This window comes from Crocodylus siamensis, chromosome 14 (assembly GCF_052110815.1).
Source record: "Crocodylus siamensis isolate JL-2025a chromosome 14, ASM5211081v1, whole genome shotgun sequence".
Classification (NCBI taxonomy): Eukaryota; Metazoa; Chordata; order Crocodylia; family Crocodylidae; genus Crocodylus; species Crocodylus siamensis.
This window is the reverse complement of record NC_143408.1, coordinates 11,474,258-11,492,029: the sequence shown is the minus strand read 5'-3', so window position 1 is coordinate 11,492,029 and position 17,772 is coordinate 11,474,258. Positions and strand designations below refer to the sequence as shown.

The 17,772-nt window shown below is 41.3% G+C and overlaps 1 protein-coding gene across 1 annotated transcript in view; it reads left to right on the top strand.

The window, feature by feature from the left end:
* The window catches only part of LONP1 (lon peptidase 1, mitochondrial), a 73,206-nt gene that overhangs the window by 50,739 nt on the left and 4,695 nt on the right, over positions 1 to 17,772 (top strand). Inside the window, exons 10-17 of the mRNA XM_090027263.1 lie at positions 1,126 to 1,304; positions 3,493 to 3,580; positions 5,008 to 5,130; positions 6,016 to 6,132; positions 6,446 to 6,586; positions 6,675 to 6,840; positions 8,151 to 8,359; positions 16,102 to 16,266. Coding sequence (XP_089883389.1) covers positions 1,126 to 1,304; positions 3,493 to 3,580; positions 5,008 to 5,130; positions 6,016 to 6,132; positions 6,446 to 6,586; positions 6,675 to 6,840; positions 8,151 to 8,359; positions 16,102 to 16,266 — 1,188 coding nt within the window. The remainder of the gene's footprint in view (positions 1 to 1,125; positions 1,305 to 3,492; positions 3,581 to 5,007; positions 5,131 to 6,015; positions 6,133 to 6,445; positions 6,587 to 6,674; positions 6,841 to 8,150; positions 8,360 to 16,101; positions 16,267 to 17,772) is intronic.

Genomic DNA, 17,772 nt, shown 5'->3' with positions numbered 1-17,772 from the left:
TCTGCAGTAAAAACTGATACAAAAAATTAATTTAGCTTCTCTGCTATTGTCCTCTGCTATCATCCCGGAGTGTACCTTTTACATCTTGGGCATCTAATGGTTCCATGAATGATCTTACTAGCTTTCTGTTTTTGATGTATGTTTTAAAAGTTTTTATTATTAACTTCAGTATCTTTTGCCAGACAGTCCACATTCTTTTTTGACCTGCCTTATTTCACTTTTACACTTGACCAACTAGAGTTTGTGAGCTTTCTTGTTTTCTTCGTTTGAGCATGCCTTCATTTTTTTTGAAATATGCCTTTTCACTTTGGCTGACCTCCTTAACTGCTATTAAATCATGCAGGAGTTTTACTGAACTACTTGGTACCCCTTTTGATTTGTGGTATACACTTTTCCTGAGCGTCTAATATGATATTTTAAAACAGTTTCAGGCTGCCTGTGGATTTTTTTATGTTGTTGACTACTCCTTTAAACTCCTTTCTAACTAACTTATTCATTTTTGTGTAATTTCCCTTCCTAAAGACGTGTGTATTAGTGTAGTGGACTTTTTCTGTTTGCTCCTTCCCACTAGGATGTTGCGTGTGATTGTTATAGTTGCAATTACATAATGGCTCACCTACAGCTACTTCTTGAACCAAATCCTGTGTGTTACTCAGGATTAGGTCTAGTATTCTCCTCTTGTAGACAAGTTACTCTAGAAAGCAGTCATGTATTACATCCATATATTTTATTTCCACATCTTACCCTGATGAGGTGTTTACCCAGTCTGTGTGAGGATAATAAACACCTTATTTTTGAAAGGAAGCTTAAAGGAAAAAAATTCTTCCTAGTGGAAACTAAGTAGCAGCAGCTAGAGAGCCAAGCCTGCTGCATGTCCTGCACACCAGATGGTACCCACAAACCAATTGGCATGACAGGTCCAGGTCTGCATACCAGCCTGATCTGGTGCATGGGACCATGTCATCCAGCCAGGGGACTCCCCATGTGTCCCCATGCACATCCCAGCTTTTGCCCGCTGCTTTCAGGGAAGAAGACAAGATTATGCAAGACAATACAGTAACCACGATACTTTGGTGTATGTGGAGGTACTGTCTACTAACATGCTATATCTCTTCTTTTCTTCAGGAATTCATAGCAGTCAGCCAGTTGCGAGGGTCAACTCAAGGGAAGATTCTTTGTTTTTATGGCCCTCCTGGAGTTGGAAAGACTAGCATTGCTCGCTCCATTGCTAGAGCATTAAACAGAGAGTATTTCCGCTTTAGTGTTGGAGGAATGACTGATGTAGCAGAAATCAAAGGACACAGGTTGGTTTAACTCTGATATGACCCCAGCAGGTTTTACCAGTCTTTTAAAATAAGTTACTTGATCACAATATTAATTTTTAAATCAGGGGTGTCAAACTCAAATCAGCTGGTGGCCATACTCCCTGCCAGCACCCAGGGACTTAACACTACTGCCATTCACTCACACCCTCCCACCTCCAATTGCCATGATTTTTTTTGTCCCCAGAGGTTATCAAAATAGTAAATTCAGAGACAGGAAAAGGGGATGAGAGGGTATCTATTTCCAGTGGGATCTGTGTTAACCCAGTGAGTGCTGGCCGCGTCGACACAGTAGCCTTAGTAGCCATAGTGAGAAGCCTTGTGGGGCCCACTTCCACATGCTGGATCCAGGCTGGCTGTATGTTTGCCACCTCTGATTTAGATAATACCCCTCCCCCAAAAACTTTCATATTCTGCTTACTGGAGTAGAGTTAATAAACTTCTTCACAGAAATGCAAGCACCACAGAATGGAGTTGATGCAAGTAATACTGTTCTGATGTCTGCTGGTTGCCTGATTTTTGGAGGATTAGGACCTTCTTTCTGAAAAAAGCTTCGCAAGCAGAGACTACCCTTCTTGGGAAGGACCAGAATAAGAATATACAAAATATGCAAATGAGACCCAGCAAAATTTTATTTGATTTTTGTTTAAGATGGATGGAACTGAGAACACTTTTAAACTAGTAAAAGATGGTGCTCTTCTGTGTTGAAACTCCTTGGCCCATGATATGGAAATAAAGTGTGGGGGTGGGATATATCAGATATTTTCAGTCTGGCTGGTGTGATCGTGGGTGTGACAGGAGGCAAGTATCTCCTGTCTGAGTCTTGCCTGCTATGTCTTGATATATGAGGTGTGTGGTATTTTTTGAGGACTCTCCAGTTCGTTCATGTAACATTGCAGTGCCTCACAATTCTTAGCCCCTTTTAAAGGGAGTTGCGCAGTATCTTCCCTGCTCCTCATCCAACTGTTTTACACCTCATGGATTAATATTCATAGCGTCCTATCTCAGAATCTCTCAAAAAACAGCTGGGCTACCTTAAAACTCTCAGGCTTTTCAGTAAGTTGTTAACCTGCCATAAACTGTTGGTCCGCCATAGATCTTAGTAGTTCATTACAACTTAATGACAGTTCATTACCACTGTGACTCTCCAGCGGTGTCAGAGTTGATTCTGCATTGACTGCTGTACTGAAGACTCTTGTCATGAATCTCACGAGTGGGCCACTTTCTCCTGGAATTCAGGCATAGGATAGGGCATGGGAGACCCAGGGCTACTCTTGTCTCAGCACTCAGGACTCCTTGGGTCTGAGTCTGTCCCATGTGGGGGTGCCTCTGCTGACTTTTGCAATATACTTGCAGCATATCAGCCTTCCCAGCCCTTTTTCAGCCTTCCCAGCCCTTTTTCTTTGCTCTGTTAAATTCACTGATATATAGGTCTTTTATGCATGGTGAATTTTCCTGACCTCTGAAGTACCTTTTTCCTTGCTGGTCTGAGATTTGATTACTTCACCAACTTGCTTTCCTTATACATTAGCAATGTGCAGAGCTGGAAATGATCAGCTTTTCAGCTTTAAAGAAGGCTTGTATCTTGTTTATTATATCCCATGTGACTTTCATCCTAGCGTAGGGTCAGGGCTTTCATATTTTGGTGTTTTGTACTTCTGTTACCCCTCACTCAAAAGCTTTACCATTATCCTGGATGCCAGTTCCTTCTTGCTTAGAGCACTAGGTTACTTTATAATATAAGTTATTTTACAATTAGCCCTCTATCCTGGTTTTGAATGAAGGCTAAGCACCATCCCCATCAGATAAGGACATGATGGAAGCCCTTCCCCATCTTTCCTCTTCTCGAAGGTGTAACAAATATACCTAGCTTTTTCACTACAATATATGAGGAAATAAAACCCAGTCACCCTAAACTATAAAGCAACTAAAACAAGACATAAATGTGCAGCCCCGGCAGCTTCCCAAACCATGCATCTAGATCTGAATACTAGAATGAGCCTTGATGGGTCTTTGAACCCTCGTGTGGTGGTTGTGAAGGGTTGCTGAGAGTATTCACCTTAGACGCAAGAAATCAAGATCTACTTCTGTTCCATCAGCTGCATGCTATATTGTCCAATGTGTATAGTACCCTGCTCCTCTTCCCTGAATATTGTCTCTTATAAAACAGGAGGACATACGTTGGAGCAATGCCAGGAAAAATAATCCAGTGCCTAAAGAAGACCAAGACAGAAAATCCCCTTATTCTGATTGATGAGGTGATGTATTAGATCAGATCTGATCCGTCTTCTGACTCTTTTATTTTTAAAGATTGGGTATGCAGTCTCAGCCTGCTGGAGAAACACGGGTTTACATTTACAAAAATGCCCAGGTCCAAAAATGATGTTGAATAGGACTTGTTATTCCCTAGTCACTTGGACGCTATTGAAAATGTTACTATAAAGCTTTTACATTCTCCTTTTTCTGCATGTATCAATGTAGAAAGGTGTGTATTAAGGTCAAATTCCAGTTTACTACTACAGTGTAGCCCTTAGATTGAGTGCCTAGTTTACATCCAGCTTCATGAGAAGGATGAGTGGGTACCAATACTAACCGTCTTTTTATGATTCATAGAAGGATTCCTCCCTTTGGTTGCATGTAAAAGAGTCTTGTGAGGAGTAAGAAATTGACCCAGTCACATACAAGCCTAACTTAATTTGGGGTTAAATGTAAAGCTGTGGGCTTCTAATCCAACACTTCAAACTCCTGAAAAAAAATTGCTTCAGGAAAACAAACAAGGTGTAGTAAGTTGTAGTGTATTAGGTCACTGTTCATGTAAAGGCATGTTGGGATCTGATCTCCGATTCCAACATTCATGCCTCCTGCCATGACACATGCATGGCAGGATATGGGTTTTTGAGATTGGGACCAGACCCTAATCATGCCCTACTTGCCAGGGAGCCTGGTATCGTGATCCTGGGCTTCTCCTGTATAATGATCAGCTGATTGTCAGCTGGCAGGGACTACCATGGCTAGACTGAACTCTACTGTGGTTCTGATGCTGCCAGTGATCAGCTGATTATTACCTGGCAGGGGCTGTACTGGGGCCAGTTGGAGACCCTGGTGCAGTCCACCCTGTCACATATTCATTTTAATGTGTGATGGAAACCAGCCACAAAATTAGTTACACATTTTTTGTGTAATAATTTTCTGACTGGTGTCATGTTTTATTGTACCATAAATTGCTTTAATATGTGACTGGGTTACACTTTAAGATGCAATTGTCTTTGATCGTGATAGCCTCTAATGGTCTTGGAAAGACTAGCAGGTTTCATAACCAGTTACAAAACCACACTGTTTCTTTGGTGTTTGTTTGTTTTTAAAAGAAATCAAATCGGGCAGTGGAAAGTGGTGTTCTGTTCTGAGAAGCCCCTTCATTTCACATCTGTACAACTTGTTTTCCTGTTTTTTAAGAAGATCCCATTACCTTGCCAAGTGTGCTGATTTATTGATGTACTATTGACTGTGTGCAGTTGAACCATGTGATCTGATCTCGTGAGGAACAGCTATTCAAACACCTGATCCATTGCAGAGGATAGTGACTTTCCAAACACTGAAAAGGTGCCTCTCGAACCTTTTCAGTAAAATCCATTATGGTAAGAAGTCTTTCAGGTTACTAAATCTTAAATTTTTTTCTTCCCTGTAGGTAGATAAAATAGGGAGAGGTTATCAAGGGGATCCATCTTCAGCCCTTCTAGAACTGCTGGACCCAGAACAGAACTCCAATTTCTTGGATCATTACCTTGATGTTCCAGTGGATTTGTCAAAGGTATTTTTCCACCTTGTATTGTGAAGATGGAAGCTTACAGGTCTTATTCAGAAGTACCCTAGCTATTCAGACTGGTACTTCAGAGAACAAAATAAGGGAATATATATCATCCTGTTTGCTTAGGAAGATGTGATCAGGATGTATAGTGTTCCATATCAACCTCTAACAGGGGTCAATTGCAAGCCTAAACCAGTATGCATTTTACAGAAAGCATTCCATCTAGCTAGGTACATCTCATCCATAGTATTCTCACAGGTAAGATGTCCTAGGAGCCTACTCAGTCTCTGTCAGTTATGGACCTAATGGAGCACAGAGGTACTTCTTTTGATCAGGAAAATGGTATTCTCATGCTTATGTTATCTAATACAAGTAAAGTGACCTAATGCAGGGCATTGCAAGCGCCTTTCAGACTTCTGGCCTTGGATAGCTCTATGATGTGGTATCCTACCCCCAGCTCAAGTAATACTGCATGTGGGGCCAATATACTTGCTCAAAGGATCCATATTTTAATTATCTGACTGCTGCTCTCAGGTCTTGGCATCTGGGGATGTCTAGGAGGAGATGTCAGGAAGTTTTCTATGCCCTGTTACGGGGGTTACTATTCTCGAGTTGTAGTAGCAAAAAGTTTTCCCCATACACCTGTTCAGCTATTCTGAATTCCTAGTGTGTGCTGTGTACCTGGCTAAACATTAATTTAGGAAGAAAAGGTAACCTTATTCTACAGCTCTGGACTCTAAAGCCTTTTCTCTATAGTTAGAAGCTAGAACACGGAGGGAGAAGTCACATTACAATCAGAGAACCACAGAACTGAGATAGTAAACACTCATAGAATGAAGTGAAGCGGCATGTTAGTGAGAAACACCTAACTTGGTTTGTAATCTTCAGGTGCTTTTTATTTGTACCGCCAATGTAACTGAAACCATTCCAGAGCCACTGAGGGACAGAATGGAAATTATCAATGTATCGGGATATGTTGCAGAAGAGAAAATTGCCATTGCAGAGGTGAGAGAAGCTACATTGCAAATGAGCCTTTTGCAGCTCCCTGTCCTTGTACTGCATCAGATGAAGGAAAATATTTTGGAGAGTAAGGCTGTATTCTTACACTCAGCAAGCATGCTCAAAGAAACACTACCATGCAAAACAGACCCAATATATGATCTGCTTTCCCAACTCCATTATGGGCAGGTCCTGGATATATTTGGGCTTTAGAAAATGAGCATGGGGCTAATAGCAGAATGAAGCAGAATTAATTGAATTGATCAAGTTTTAAGCTGTGAATAATAATAGGAATATGTAATGGCTTTTTTTTTGCCAGAGATACTTGGTCCCTCAAGCACGTGTCCTATGTGGTTTAGATGAAAGCAAGGCCAAGATAACATCAGATGTGTTGCCAGTTCTTATCAAGCAGTACTGTAGAGAGAGCGGAGTGAGAAATCTGCAGAAGCAGGTGGAAAAGGTATGGGGACATTGTATATAAAGATCACTATTTTGTGCTTTTGGCTTTGGCATCTCTTCTTAGATTAGCTAACTCTTGTCTTGCACAGGTATTAAGGAAATCTGCTTATAAAATTGTCAGTGGAGAAGTAGACACAGTTGAAGTAACACCTGAAAACTTGCAGGACTTTGTTGGAAAGCCTGTCTTCACCGTGGATCGAATGTATGATACCACTCCTCCCGGAGTAGTGATGGGTCTGGCCTGGACAGCTATGGGTAAGATGTAGCAGATACAGTGGTTACTAACAAGGTTCTCATTTATCATGGATTGTTGTGCATCCAGGAGAAGCTCACTGCATTTTGTCCTGGTAAGGCAAAGTTGCTAAATCTGAAAGTTGAGTAGCAACTGTGGAGCTGGAATAGTTCTCTGAATTTGGGACATAGCCACGTAGGTGAGGAAATGGAACACCTCCACCAAGTCCAAGGTGGAACTTATTTAACATTAGTTAAACTTTGTTCCTGTATTCTGACTTGCTTTTGATCAAAAATTGATGGTCACTCCTTTCCTTTGGTAAGGATTCAGATTAGGGTGTGTTCTCTCTGAGGCTCTGTATTGTGTGTGAACTGTGTATTATTGTGAGCATAAAGTCATTTGTAAGCATAAACCTATAGCAGCCTCTAGCTTGTCTTCTGCCTTAGTGTACAGTACTGATGTGGTATGCAGTGCAGTGGGTCTGTTTCACCAGAGACCTGGCTTTCCATTTAGAATGAAAATATAGGTTTACTGACCCTCTGAGCTCAGGTGTTCTGTAAAGGATGTGGTGCAGATATTTAGTGCCAAGTCAGTTGTGACTTCAACATAAATTGGTTTAGATATTTGGTGGACACAGGTGTAAACCACGGTATTTTTTAGTAGCTGACCTACATTTGTCCAGTAGTTAAATTTCCTTGAAGGGCCAGGTGGCTTTGCAGAATACAAGCAGTAATGTCTTCAGGATGGTGGCTAAATGTATTTATTTTATTATACGCTGTCTTTCCCAGAAAAGACTCGGGGCAACTTGCAATAAAAAGACAAAAAAACTTAAAAACAGAACTATTGAAAGAAGAAAGCATGCTAATTTCAATTACATTACAAAACAGGGTTGCTAAAGTTGCCCAAAAACTTGAGGAAGATGCAGTAACAACTTTCAGATAGTCTCAACTAGGGTTAGTGTTAGTTCAGAGCATTTGCAGAGTGTAAGAGTAACTGTGTGTAGTCATCTAATCTTATTCTTGTTGGCTTCAAATGCTTTGATGGCACAGCTGTAGATATTTGCATTGGGTAGGAGTTGCAAGTAATGGTAGTTTATTGGGCTAAATGAGCTACTAACTGGAGACTGTCAGTAATTTGCCAGTGTGATTTCAAACTAACCTACCCAAGAGAATGTAGAGCTTAGACTTTAAATAATCTTTGTGCCAGTATTACTGATGTCTTGCAAAAAACCTATTAACTAGAGCTTGGGGTTTGAATTGGCCCTGGTTCACTGTAAACTATTTTAAATTGCTAGCACGCTTAATCCTTTTTTGCTTCTGATCATGTTTTGTAGGAGGTTCCACTCTGTTTATTGAAACATCCTTACGGCGACCCAAAGACATGGAAAATAAGGATGGATCCCTTGAAGTAACAGGCCAGCTGGGAGATGTGATGAAAGAAAGTGCCAAAATAGCTTACACATTTGCACGAGCTTTCCTGATGCAGAAGGAGCCTGGCAATGATTTTCTTGTCACCTCCCATATCCATTTACACGTGCCAGAGGTAAAGTGAGCCAAGAGTCCCAATTCCTTAGGAGTTGTGTAAGAGCCTAGACAGACAGCTTGAGAGAGAAACAGACATGCAGGTTTGTTGGGTAGAGAGGGCTCAGTCCAAGTCATCCTTATTGTGCAGATAGTCTGCCTTCAGCAGGAGACCTGGACAAATGTAAAATATGGCATTATTCCTTGGTATCCTGGGAAGTTGTTCAGATAAGTTGTGCTTCCATCTCCTTTCCTCAGGAGCCATATGGTGAGGATAATACTATGCACTTGGCACTTCAGCCAAGATTCTAGGCATTTTATTATATTTCCTGTGTTGGGTAGATGGGGAAACTCCAGCACAGAGATGAATTCCCTTGTTCTTTGGATAAGTTATAGCCTGAGATTTAGGAGACCTTGATTCAACTTTCTGCCTGACTAGCTCAGTTTGAACCTGGACAAGTCCCTCTAACTAAGTAATGTAGGTTTCCAAGTCACTTATTCAGGCTGATCTGATTACTAAACTATTGCAGAAACTCCACTGAAGTTCTAAAAAGTAATGCAGAATCCTCCAGCTCCAGCCGCTACAAAATTCAGTGGGCATCTATATTTTGGACTGCAAAGGTACCTAGGCATCTAAATTTTAGGCTTATGTACATACATGGAAACATCCCAGTCTGAACATCTAGGTGCCTAGCTCCTGCCTAAGCTCCACTGTGAATCTAGATCAGAGGCAGAGCAATGCTTAAACTGTGTCTGAGTCACTGGAGAACCCTGATCAGTAGATGTGCCCAGGGCACATGTAACTCGTTTACACCATTGAGTTCAGTACAAGATGCAGCAGCCACAGTCATTTTCACATTAACGTGGGAGAAGGAGATGGTGCGCACATTTTATTTAATAGCCTTCTGGTTAGAGAAATCATCCAGGGCTGAACCTGTTTAGCCAAAGAGTATTCAAACCCACCTCTCCAAATTCCCAGGAGAATGCTGGGCTTTAGAATAGTCTAGGACTGGAGGCATCTTCTAACCCGCCTGTTTAAGATGAGTCAGGAGACTCCTGACACCAAGAATGAAAGTAGCATTGGGTCAGTGAAGAGTAATCAAAAGAGATCCTGAATCTAGAACCTAATGATTAGGGTGCCATGCAGTTTTTGGGGATTCCCCCCATCGTAGGCGCTGTTTCTTACACTCAGTGTTATTTCTTGTTGAAAACAATTCATCTAATATAAAATTTAGAACCACTCCTAGGAACAGAGACCAAAACTCATTACTTCCCCCACCTTCCCTCAATTAGGTGTTGGCCCTCTAAGGAGGACTCTAAACTTGGAATCCTGAATAGATGGAGGTGCCTAAACTCCAGAGAGGGATGGAAGTTCAACATATACCTGTGCAAAGTGTTTCATATTAGCAGGTTCTCAGTGACTCTCTGGTCAGCATTTGAGCTCTGAGTGCCCTTTTGGAAGTGTTTCCCTCTCCCTGTGGGAAGACTAGGTCCCTAACGCCTCTAAATTACCTTCCTAGGATTAGACACCTACTTCGGTAAGCATATCAGAGTCTAAATTGGAGGTGCCCAAGACCAGATCTGGATTGTACCCTTAGGCACTCTTGAAAACATTTACTTTTTGTCTCTGTGCTTGAGTTCCCAGTTTCTATAATGGGATAGCACTGTAACAGTGCTTCTAAGGGTTATGAGGATAAATGCACTCAGTATGGTAAGATACTATGGTAATGGAGACCTAGTAGAAGAGAAAGTAGGTAGATTTCTGTGCTACCATCAGAGCCGTACCTTGCTTCCAAAGAGTAGCTCACTTTAACCCAGGTCTTTTTCCTCCTGTATTTTTTCCTGTATTAGAGTTTGACACCATACTTTTATAACTTATTCTTTGAATACTAGTTGTTATGTCTCAGTGCTAATTCCCTGAAAGACTGCATCTATAACTTGAGATTTTTCTGTTATTTTTCCTTTCAGTATGTATTTCACTTCCTTGATTGCTTTTCAGTGATATTTCTTGCATTTAAAACTAAGCTGCCATTACATTAGCTCACGACTGGTTTTCTTATGGGTCTCCATTTTTTTTTATTCTCATTAAATGATATCCAGTCTGTCTTCTCTCCCCCCCTCTCCCCAGCTCTGTGGTTTGTGTTGTGTATACTGTATTTACTCAAATAGAAGATGAGTTTAGTGCCTTGTCTTAAAATCACATAAAAGGAAACCACATAAAATACTACCTTTGAACTGCTGCTAAAACAGCATGTGCTCAATAATGGAAAATGACTATGATGTTGTTTTAATGCAACCAACATTGAGCAGGACCATAAAACACATGGCCTATATTGGACAACAGTGCTGGTGGGAACCTTTTTTACAAATGTTATTAAAAATACACTTATCCTACATTTACAAAGCTACACAAGAGCATTCTTGTTTTACCAAAACAAGAAACAATCATATCACAGAAACAAATACATATAAAAAACATACAACTACATATATTAAACCCTTAAACAACAGACATCAACTTCCCACAAAAAATAAACCCTTACAGAAATCTTTTTCTTCATATAGAATCCCATGAAAGACTGTTACCTCAGTAACTACCTGAAACTCTCTACCCCTCCCATCAGTCCTTTTTGTTGACTTAGTGAAACAAGTGTGTCCAGTCCTTTCTCCTCCACTTCTTTGCCTCTTTCTCTCCAATCCTGTCCTTGTTCCAAGTGATTTAGTATTTCAGTTCATGGAGCCCAAGCTTCAGGCACTCTTTCAGTGAAAGCTAGCCCCTTACACACCCAGAGTTACTTTCTATAAACTAGTTTTAACATATGCTAATAAAGTCCCTGTGGTATGAGTCCATATAGCATCATCTCCAGCATTTAACAACAGGTTTATTTTGGTGACACACAGAAAGTGGCAGGCCTCTTTCCACACCCCCGTTGCATACGTAGACTACCAAAACGCTTTCCACTGTTTCTTCTTCCCCACACCTCTCCTTTGGGCAATTAGATGAGCTCATTAAGCCCCATCTGTGTTGCACTTCTCTCAGTAACAAGATATTATTTGCAATCATCCATGCTAGGTCAGCATGGTCCCCTTTTAATTGTTTACCTGCCACCAATCTCCACACCTTCTTCACTTGTTCTTCTGCGAAGTTTTCCACAACCGCCATCCTGTCTGCCTTACCACTTTCATCAATTTCTTATGATCCTTCAGGACCTCCAGCCATACCTTCCCTATTTTATACCTGCGCATTAATCCTTCCATCCTGATGTAATAAATCGGTGGTCGCCATGCCCATGGACTCTTCAAAGAGGTCTGATATATTCCCCATGTTCTCAAAATTGCAGCTGCATGAAATCAGGTGATGTTCGCTGCTTTCCTCTCTTTCTCCATTACTGCCTCGCATATTGCGCTTACATATTTTGCATGGACAAACATTCCCAAATCCAGCAGCCCCCAAACCCCTCATCTGTCTTGTTTTTGTGCAGTTTTCTGTGTAGTGCAGCTTTAGGCAACCTTTCTTTTTTGGCATTCCAGAAGAACACACAGATTTCCCTATGTATTTTTGCTGTCTGCTGCCATGTTGGTGGGATTACAATTCTTGTGTATAGAATGATCGGCAGTAGCACAGCCTTAACCACCGCTACTATTCTGGCAAAGGACAATGTTCTTTCAGACCATAAGTGAAGTATTTGCTGTATCCTTGCCATCACCTTTTCCCATGCTGTATCACCTTTCCCTTCAGCTTCCATTGGGATCCCTAGCACTCTGATCTCCCTCTCTTTCATTTGAAGGCCAAATTTCTTCAAGTCCCTCCAGTTCCCCACTCCCATTATGGTGCTTTTCAACCTATTTAGTTTAGCTCTTGTTGCTTCGCCATACTGATGTATGCTTTAGCACATTTTTTATCAAAAGTTTATCTCTAATTATTCCTTTTTTTATCATCCATGTATAGTATGCATTTTACCTCCCCCCTCCCCACCCCCAGTATCTGTACTCTGCTTATGACTTTATGCTTTCTTATTCTTTGCGCTAACAGTTCCATGCCACACAAACAGTAGTGACTACAGGAGCCACCCTTGTGTTACCCCTGTATGGGTTTTAAAGGCCCCAGTTAGGTGCCCATTAATATGGACTTGACGCTCCACTTTTCTATACAATAACCTTATCCAACATATACATTTCAGTGGGACCCCCACTTTTCCTAGCACTTCAAATCTGTACTCATGATCTACTGTCATATGCTTCTTCTAAATCACAGTTTGCTATAACTCTTTTGTTTTCCTCTCTTGTGTGGGGGACAGTGCATGTCTGATCACTTTGGATATCCTTCTACCTGTTACTGCTCATACTTGGTCTTCATGTATTATCTTCTTGAGGTTTTTCCTCATCCTCAAAGCCAACGTCTTGGCCATTAACTTATAGTCCATATTAAGGAGTATAATTGATCTCTAGTTTTTCAGGATTTCCTTCTCCCCTTTCTTAAAGAGTAAAGACACCAGACCTCTTGTAAAATCTTTCCCTGCCTCTCCTGTTCCTGCCATTTCCTGAAAAACCTCCACTATATCCCTCCCTACCCATGCCCAAAACTTCTCTTGAAATTCCATAGGCAGCCTGTCTGCTCCTGGTGATTTCCTACTTGTTAAACTCCTCCTCTTCCTTTATCTTTTCTTCCATCTTCTTTGTTTCCTCCTCCCCTGCTTTCTCTTCAGTCTCTTCCAGCAAATCCTTCATCTTCTTTCAGTCTGTCTCCTTCTGATATAGCTCTTCATAAAATCTTGTTGCCTCTAACACCTCCCCTTTTTTCCACCTAGGTACTACTGCTTTTGTATAGTGATTTTAATTCTCCTTTTGTCATCTTTTCTCTAGCTGAAAAGTCCCAGGGCCATTCTTTGTTTTCTCGTGGGTGCTTTTGCTAAAAATATTTTCTCTCTTGTCTTTTTTTAAACCACCTTTCTAACTCTTGTTGTGTTTTTTCTAGCTGTTCTTATACCTGTCTTCATTCTGTGGCTTCCTTTACTAGCTCCTACATCTTCCTTTGCAGCTCTCTTAGCTCTTTCGACAAGAACACATGGTTCCAGTCATGAATGGGGGCTTGTTAGCACATGGAGCCTTTGTGTGAGGTATCTGGTGTACACACATACTGGGCAGGGCTGAGTTGTGGGGTCACCATGGCTTGAAAAACTGTTGACTGTGCTGGGACCTAGATTGGTGACATATATAGTAAAGCATGAGCCTTTGGGCTTCAGACTAATATCCTGTGAGGCTTTTTGGTTAGGATTAAGTGTCACCGGCCAGCTGAGCACTGTGAATATATCAATTTAGTTGCAGACTGACTGAGCACTGCAACTTTATTAGCCACTGGGCTTTTTGGTTCGGGATGGAGAAGGTGATGTTGGAAAGAAATGACAAGTTTCACTTACAGAAAGGAATGAATTTTACTTATGACAACACAGGAAATAGTTTGCATATATAATAGTTAATAAAGGTTAAGCTAATAAACTTAACAATACAGAATAAAATTGACAGTGATAATAAAACAGATAAAGAAATTAACCAAGAGTTCCCACTTGGTTAGTAACTTATTGATAGTCCCTTGGTTCAAAGATGCACGTCAAGTCGAATCAGTGAAGTCAGATGTCTCTGAACTGGGCTGCCAGAAGGATACTGGTGGAAGCCCCTCAGTCAGGACCTGGTCTTCGCTGTCACAGGGAGTAAGAGAGATCCATGGGGGTATGGGACAGCAGTGACCCTTCTGTTCCGTCCTTCCCCAGGGTTACTATGACATGCGTGTTCTTTTATATTCTAATTATGCTAATTTTTTAGTTATATAGCCATTCATAATATTGCTTTATAGCTGTTATCCTATGGGGTTAAAAGGTGTTAGAAATTATTATAATAAGTTACTGCCCAAGCTTGGGTTTATCCAATAAGCAAATTGCAATGCAGCATCTTCAGGTTTAAAATGAACATTACCCCACCTAAATCCAGCCCCTTCAGAACTCTCTGACTATGCTTTTTTGAGATGTACTTTCTTGAAAAGTGCTGGATAAGCTGGGCAGTTGAATCCAGTTTTTATCATCATCAAGGCTAAATTCTGAGCGAGAAAACTACTAGGTCAGCTAATTTCACAGCTATAGCTTTGTCTTTAAGGCCTAGTCAGTTCCACAGGCAGTTACGAGTTACATTTGCGGGTTACAAAAATACAAGCTTCATATTAGACAAAAGTTCCAAATGCCTCCAAGAAGCACATATTTATTGCTTATTAATTTATTTGGTTCTGGCCATCACAATTAAGGGAGACAGGGAGCATCCGAACCTCAAGGTTTCCAGGCCTGGAGTTTTTTACATTGGATGTCTACCTACGTTTGGGGAGTATCTGAAGCCCCAGACCAATGGGTCTGGGAGGGAGGATACTTAACCAGTGGTAGAGCCACACAGACTTTACAATGGAGTTCTGCTTAGTCAAATTTTAGAATTTGACTACCGGGATTTGCTCAGTTGAAATTGAAACTGATTTGGCCGTGAAAAAGATAAAAAAATTTAAAAATTGTTTGTGCTGTATGTAAGTAGGTGCCAAAACACTAGTTAAGAAGTGTTTTTGGAGTATCTGTGTTAAAACTTGCAGCAGTTTCAGAAAATATAAAATGCATTAATTCTGAGTGAACTAAATCTATGGGTACTATGTGCAAATTACTACAGCTGTGTTGATTTCAAGCTTAGTTTTTTTTTAATTTGTCCCTCACTTAACATGTGCTCAGAGAGAGCAGGGTCTGACAGTAAGGAGAGGGGGAAGGGGCTGCAGGGGGAAGAAGTTGGGGGGCAAAGGGGCTGCCTGACCCTTCCCCAGATTTATTTTCCCTGCTGTAGCAGTGGGAAAGGGACAAATTCAAGACAAACTTCCAATAATTAGATTCTATACCAGAAAAATAATATCAAACTCATACATTTTCCATATATAGAATCTAATTATGGGGGTGTTATCTTATAATCAGGGTCATCTTATATTCAAGTAAATATGGTATGGTGTGGTCCTTTCTATTTCTATTTTGGCTTTGGAACATCAGGTTTCAAAACATAAACTCCAGTCCCATCACATGTTCATTCAAAGTGCTGTCATCACTTCGTAAAACAATTGTCATTATTAATTGCTTGATAATAACTTTCTGTCTGAGTGCTGCTGTTTCATTTCTATACTTTTTCCTATTCCTTCTCTGTCACTGTCAGAGGGACATAAAGCCTCTCTCTGACTGTCCATACCGTCCTAAGCATGGTTAATGAAGAACAAAAGGATCTTTAAATGACATGAAGGATGCAAGATAATGGTTCTCCATGACTATGTAAAGTACATGATCTTTCACAAAGTGGGTGCATGTCTTTTTGAGGCTCTATCTTAATCTGTATCTTCTAAGTAATCCAAAATCTGTGGCATTCCCAAATCTATTAATCCCATGACCCATATGTAGAAAATTGAAATGTAATGTTACAGCTGCATGTATAGTTTTGCCTTTTTAATAGGGCTACCTTGGACTTCACCAGTGGCACCTCGACTAATCATTGACATAGTAAATCAGGTATCAACAATCAAAGCCAGATATGTTAGTCTGGACCTCGCAACCCTCTCTTCAGCTTCTGTAGCAGCCCAGCAATGACAATTATGTTGGAGTGAGTTTAGCTGCAGATCTGTGTACAGTGCTCTTGGCAATGAATATTTCATACCTACCTTCTCATTTAGTTTGAACATTTCTGTCAAAATATCTTTCACTCCAGGGAGCAACTCCAAAGGATGGACCAAGTGCAGGGTGTACAATAGTAACAGCCTTACTGTCACTGGCCATGAATCGTCCAGTGAGGCAAAATGTGGCCATGACTGGAGAGGTGTCATTAACTGGAAAAATTCTTCCTGTTGGTGGAATCAAGGAGAAAACTATAGCGGTAAGTGCTGTTTCTGGTTGTAATTGTCTGCAAGTCTGTGCACTCTGCCAATATGTTAGCAAGGGCAAAGGTAAGGGCCCTAGAAGTTATTGTAATAATGTTCAACATCTCTATAGTGCTTTAGCTGGTATGTTGTAGGGCACTGGAGCAGTTTGCAGTATGCTGCAGTCTGCTGTGTCAAAGGGTACTGAGAGATTCAACACTGTGAATATGGAGATATTTTCTGTGTCGGTGACCATAAAGAGTTTACCTCAAGAAATACCAAGGGCTTTCCCTGTAATTTGCCCTGAAATACCAAGGGCTTTCCCTGTATTTTGCCCTGAAATGAATCCTAATTTTAAGGTATATTGGACAGCATGCTGTTGGAATTTGGCAGTTATTAGACACAGACATTAAGGTCAGAAGGACCCTTGGATTATCCAGTCGGATCTCCTTTATAGATTCATACATTTCTACAGTTGGAAGGGACCAGATAGATCATCGGGTCCAATCCCCTGCTCCAGGCAGGAAAGAGGGCTGTGGTTAAGTAACCCCAGCCAGATGCCTGTCTAATCTCCTCTTGAACACCTCCAAGGTAAGGGAAAGCACCACCTCCCTTGGAAGCCCATTCCATATTTTGGCAACCCTCAGCATAAAGGATTTCTTCCTTATGTCCAATCTAAAACTATTCTCCTTCAGTTTGTGGCCATTATTTCTGGTAACCCTGAGGCGCCCTGGTAAAAAAAAGTGTCCCCTATTTCCTGCTGACCCTCCCTGATGAGTTTTGTAGGCAGCCACAAGATCACCTCTCAGCCTTCTCTTGCGGAGGCTGAAGAGATTCAGGTCCCTCAGTCTGTCTTCATAGGGTCTTACCTGCAGGCCCTCAACCGTATGAGTAGCCCTCCTTGGAACCCTCTCAAGGTTGTCCACATCCCTCTTGAAGTGCAGCACCCAAAACTGGATGCAATACTTCATCTGTGGCCTCACCACTGCTGCATAGAGGGGATTGATCACTTCCCTAGACCTGCTCGTGATGCATCTGCTGATGCAAGAAAGAGTGCTGTTAGCCTTGCTTATTACCTCGTCACACTGGCGACTCATGTTCAGTTTTGTTTTTGACCAGGACTCTGAGATCTCTTTCCACGGTTGTGGTACTCAGAATGGTACCCCCCAGCCTATAGGTGTGTTGGAGATTCTTTCTCCCGAGGTGCAGCACCTTGCACTTATCCTTGTTAAGTTGCATCCTATTCTGATCTGCCTACTTCCCCAGTCTGTCCAGATCTGCCTGGATTTGCTCCCTGCCCTCCAATAGTTTAGTGTCATCTGCAGATTTGGATAAGGTGCTTTCAACACCTTCATCCAAATCTCTGATGAAGATATTAAATAATACTGGTCCAAGGACAGAGCCTTGGGGGACACCACTGCCCACATCTCTCCAGGGAGAAACCGGGCCATCCACTACCACTCTTTGGGTGCATACCATAATCCAGTTTTTACCCCACCTTACTTTGAAAAAATCCACATCGC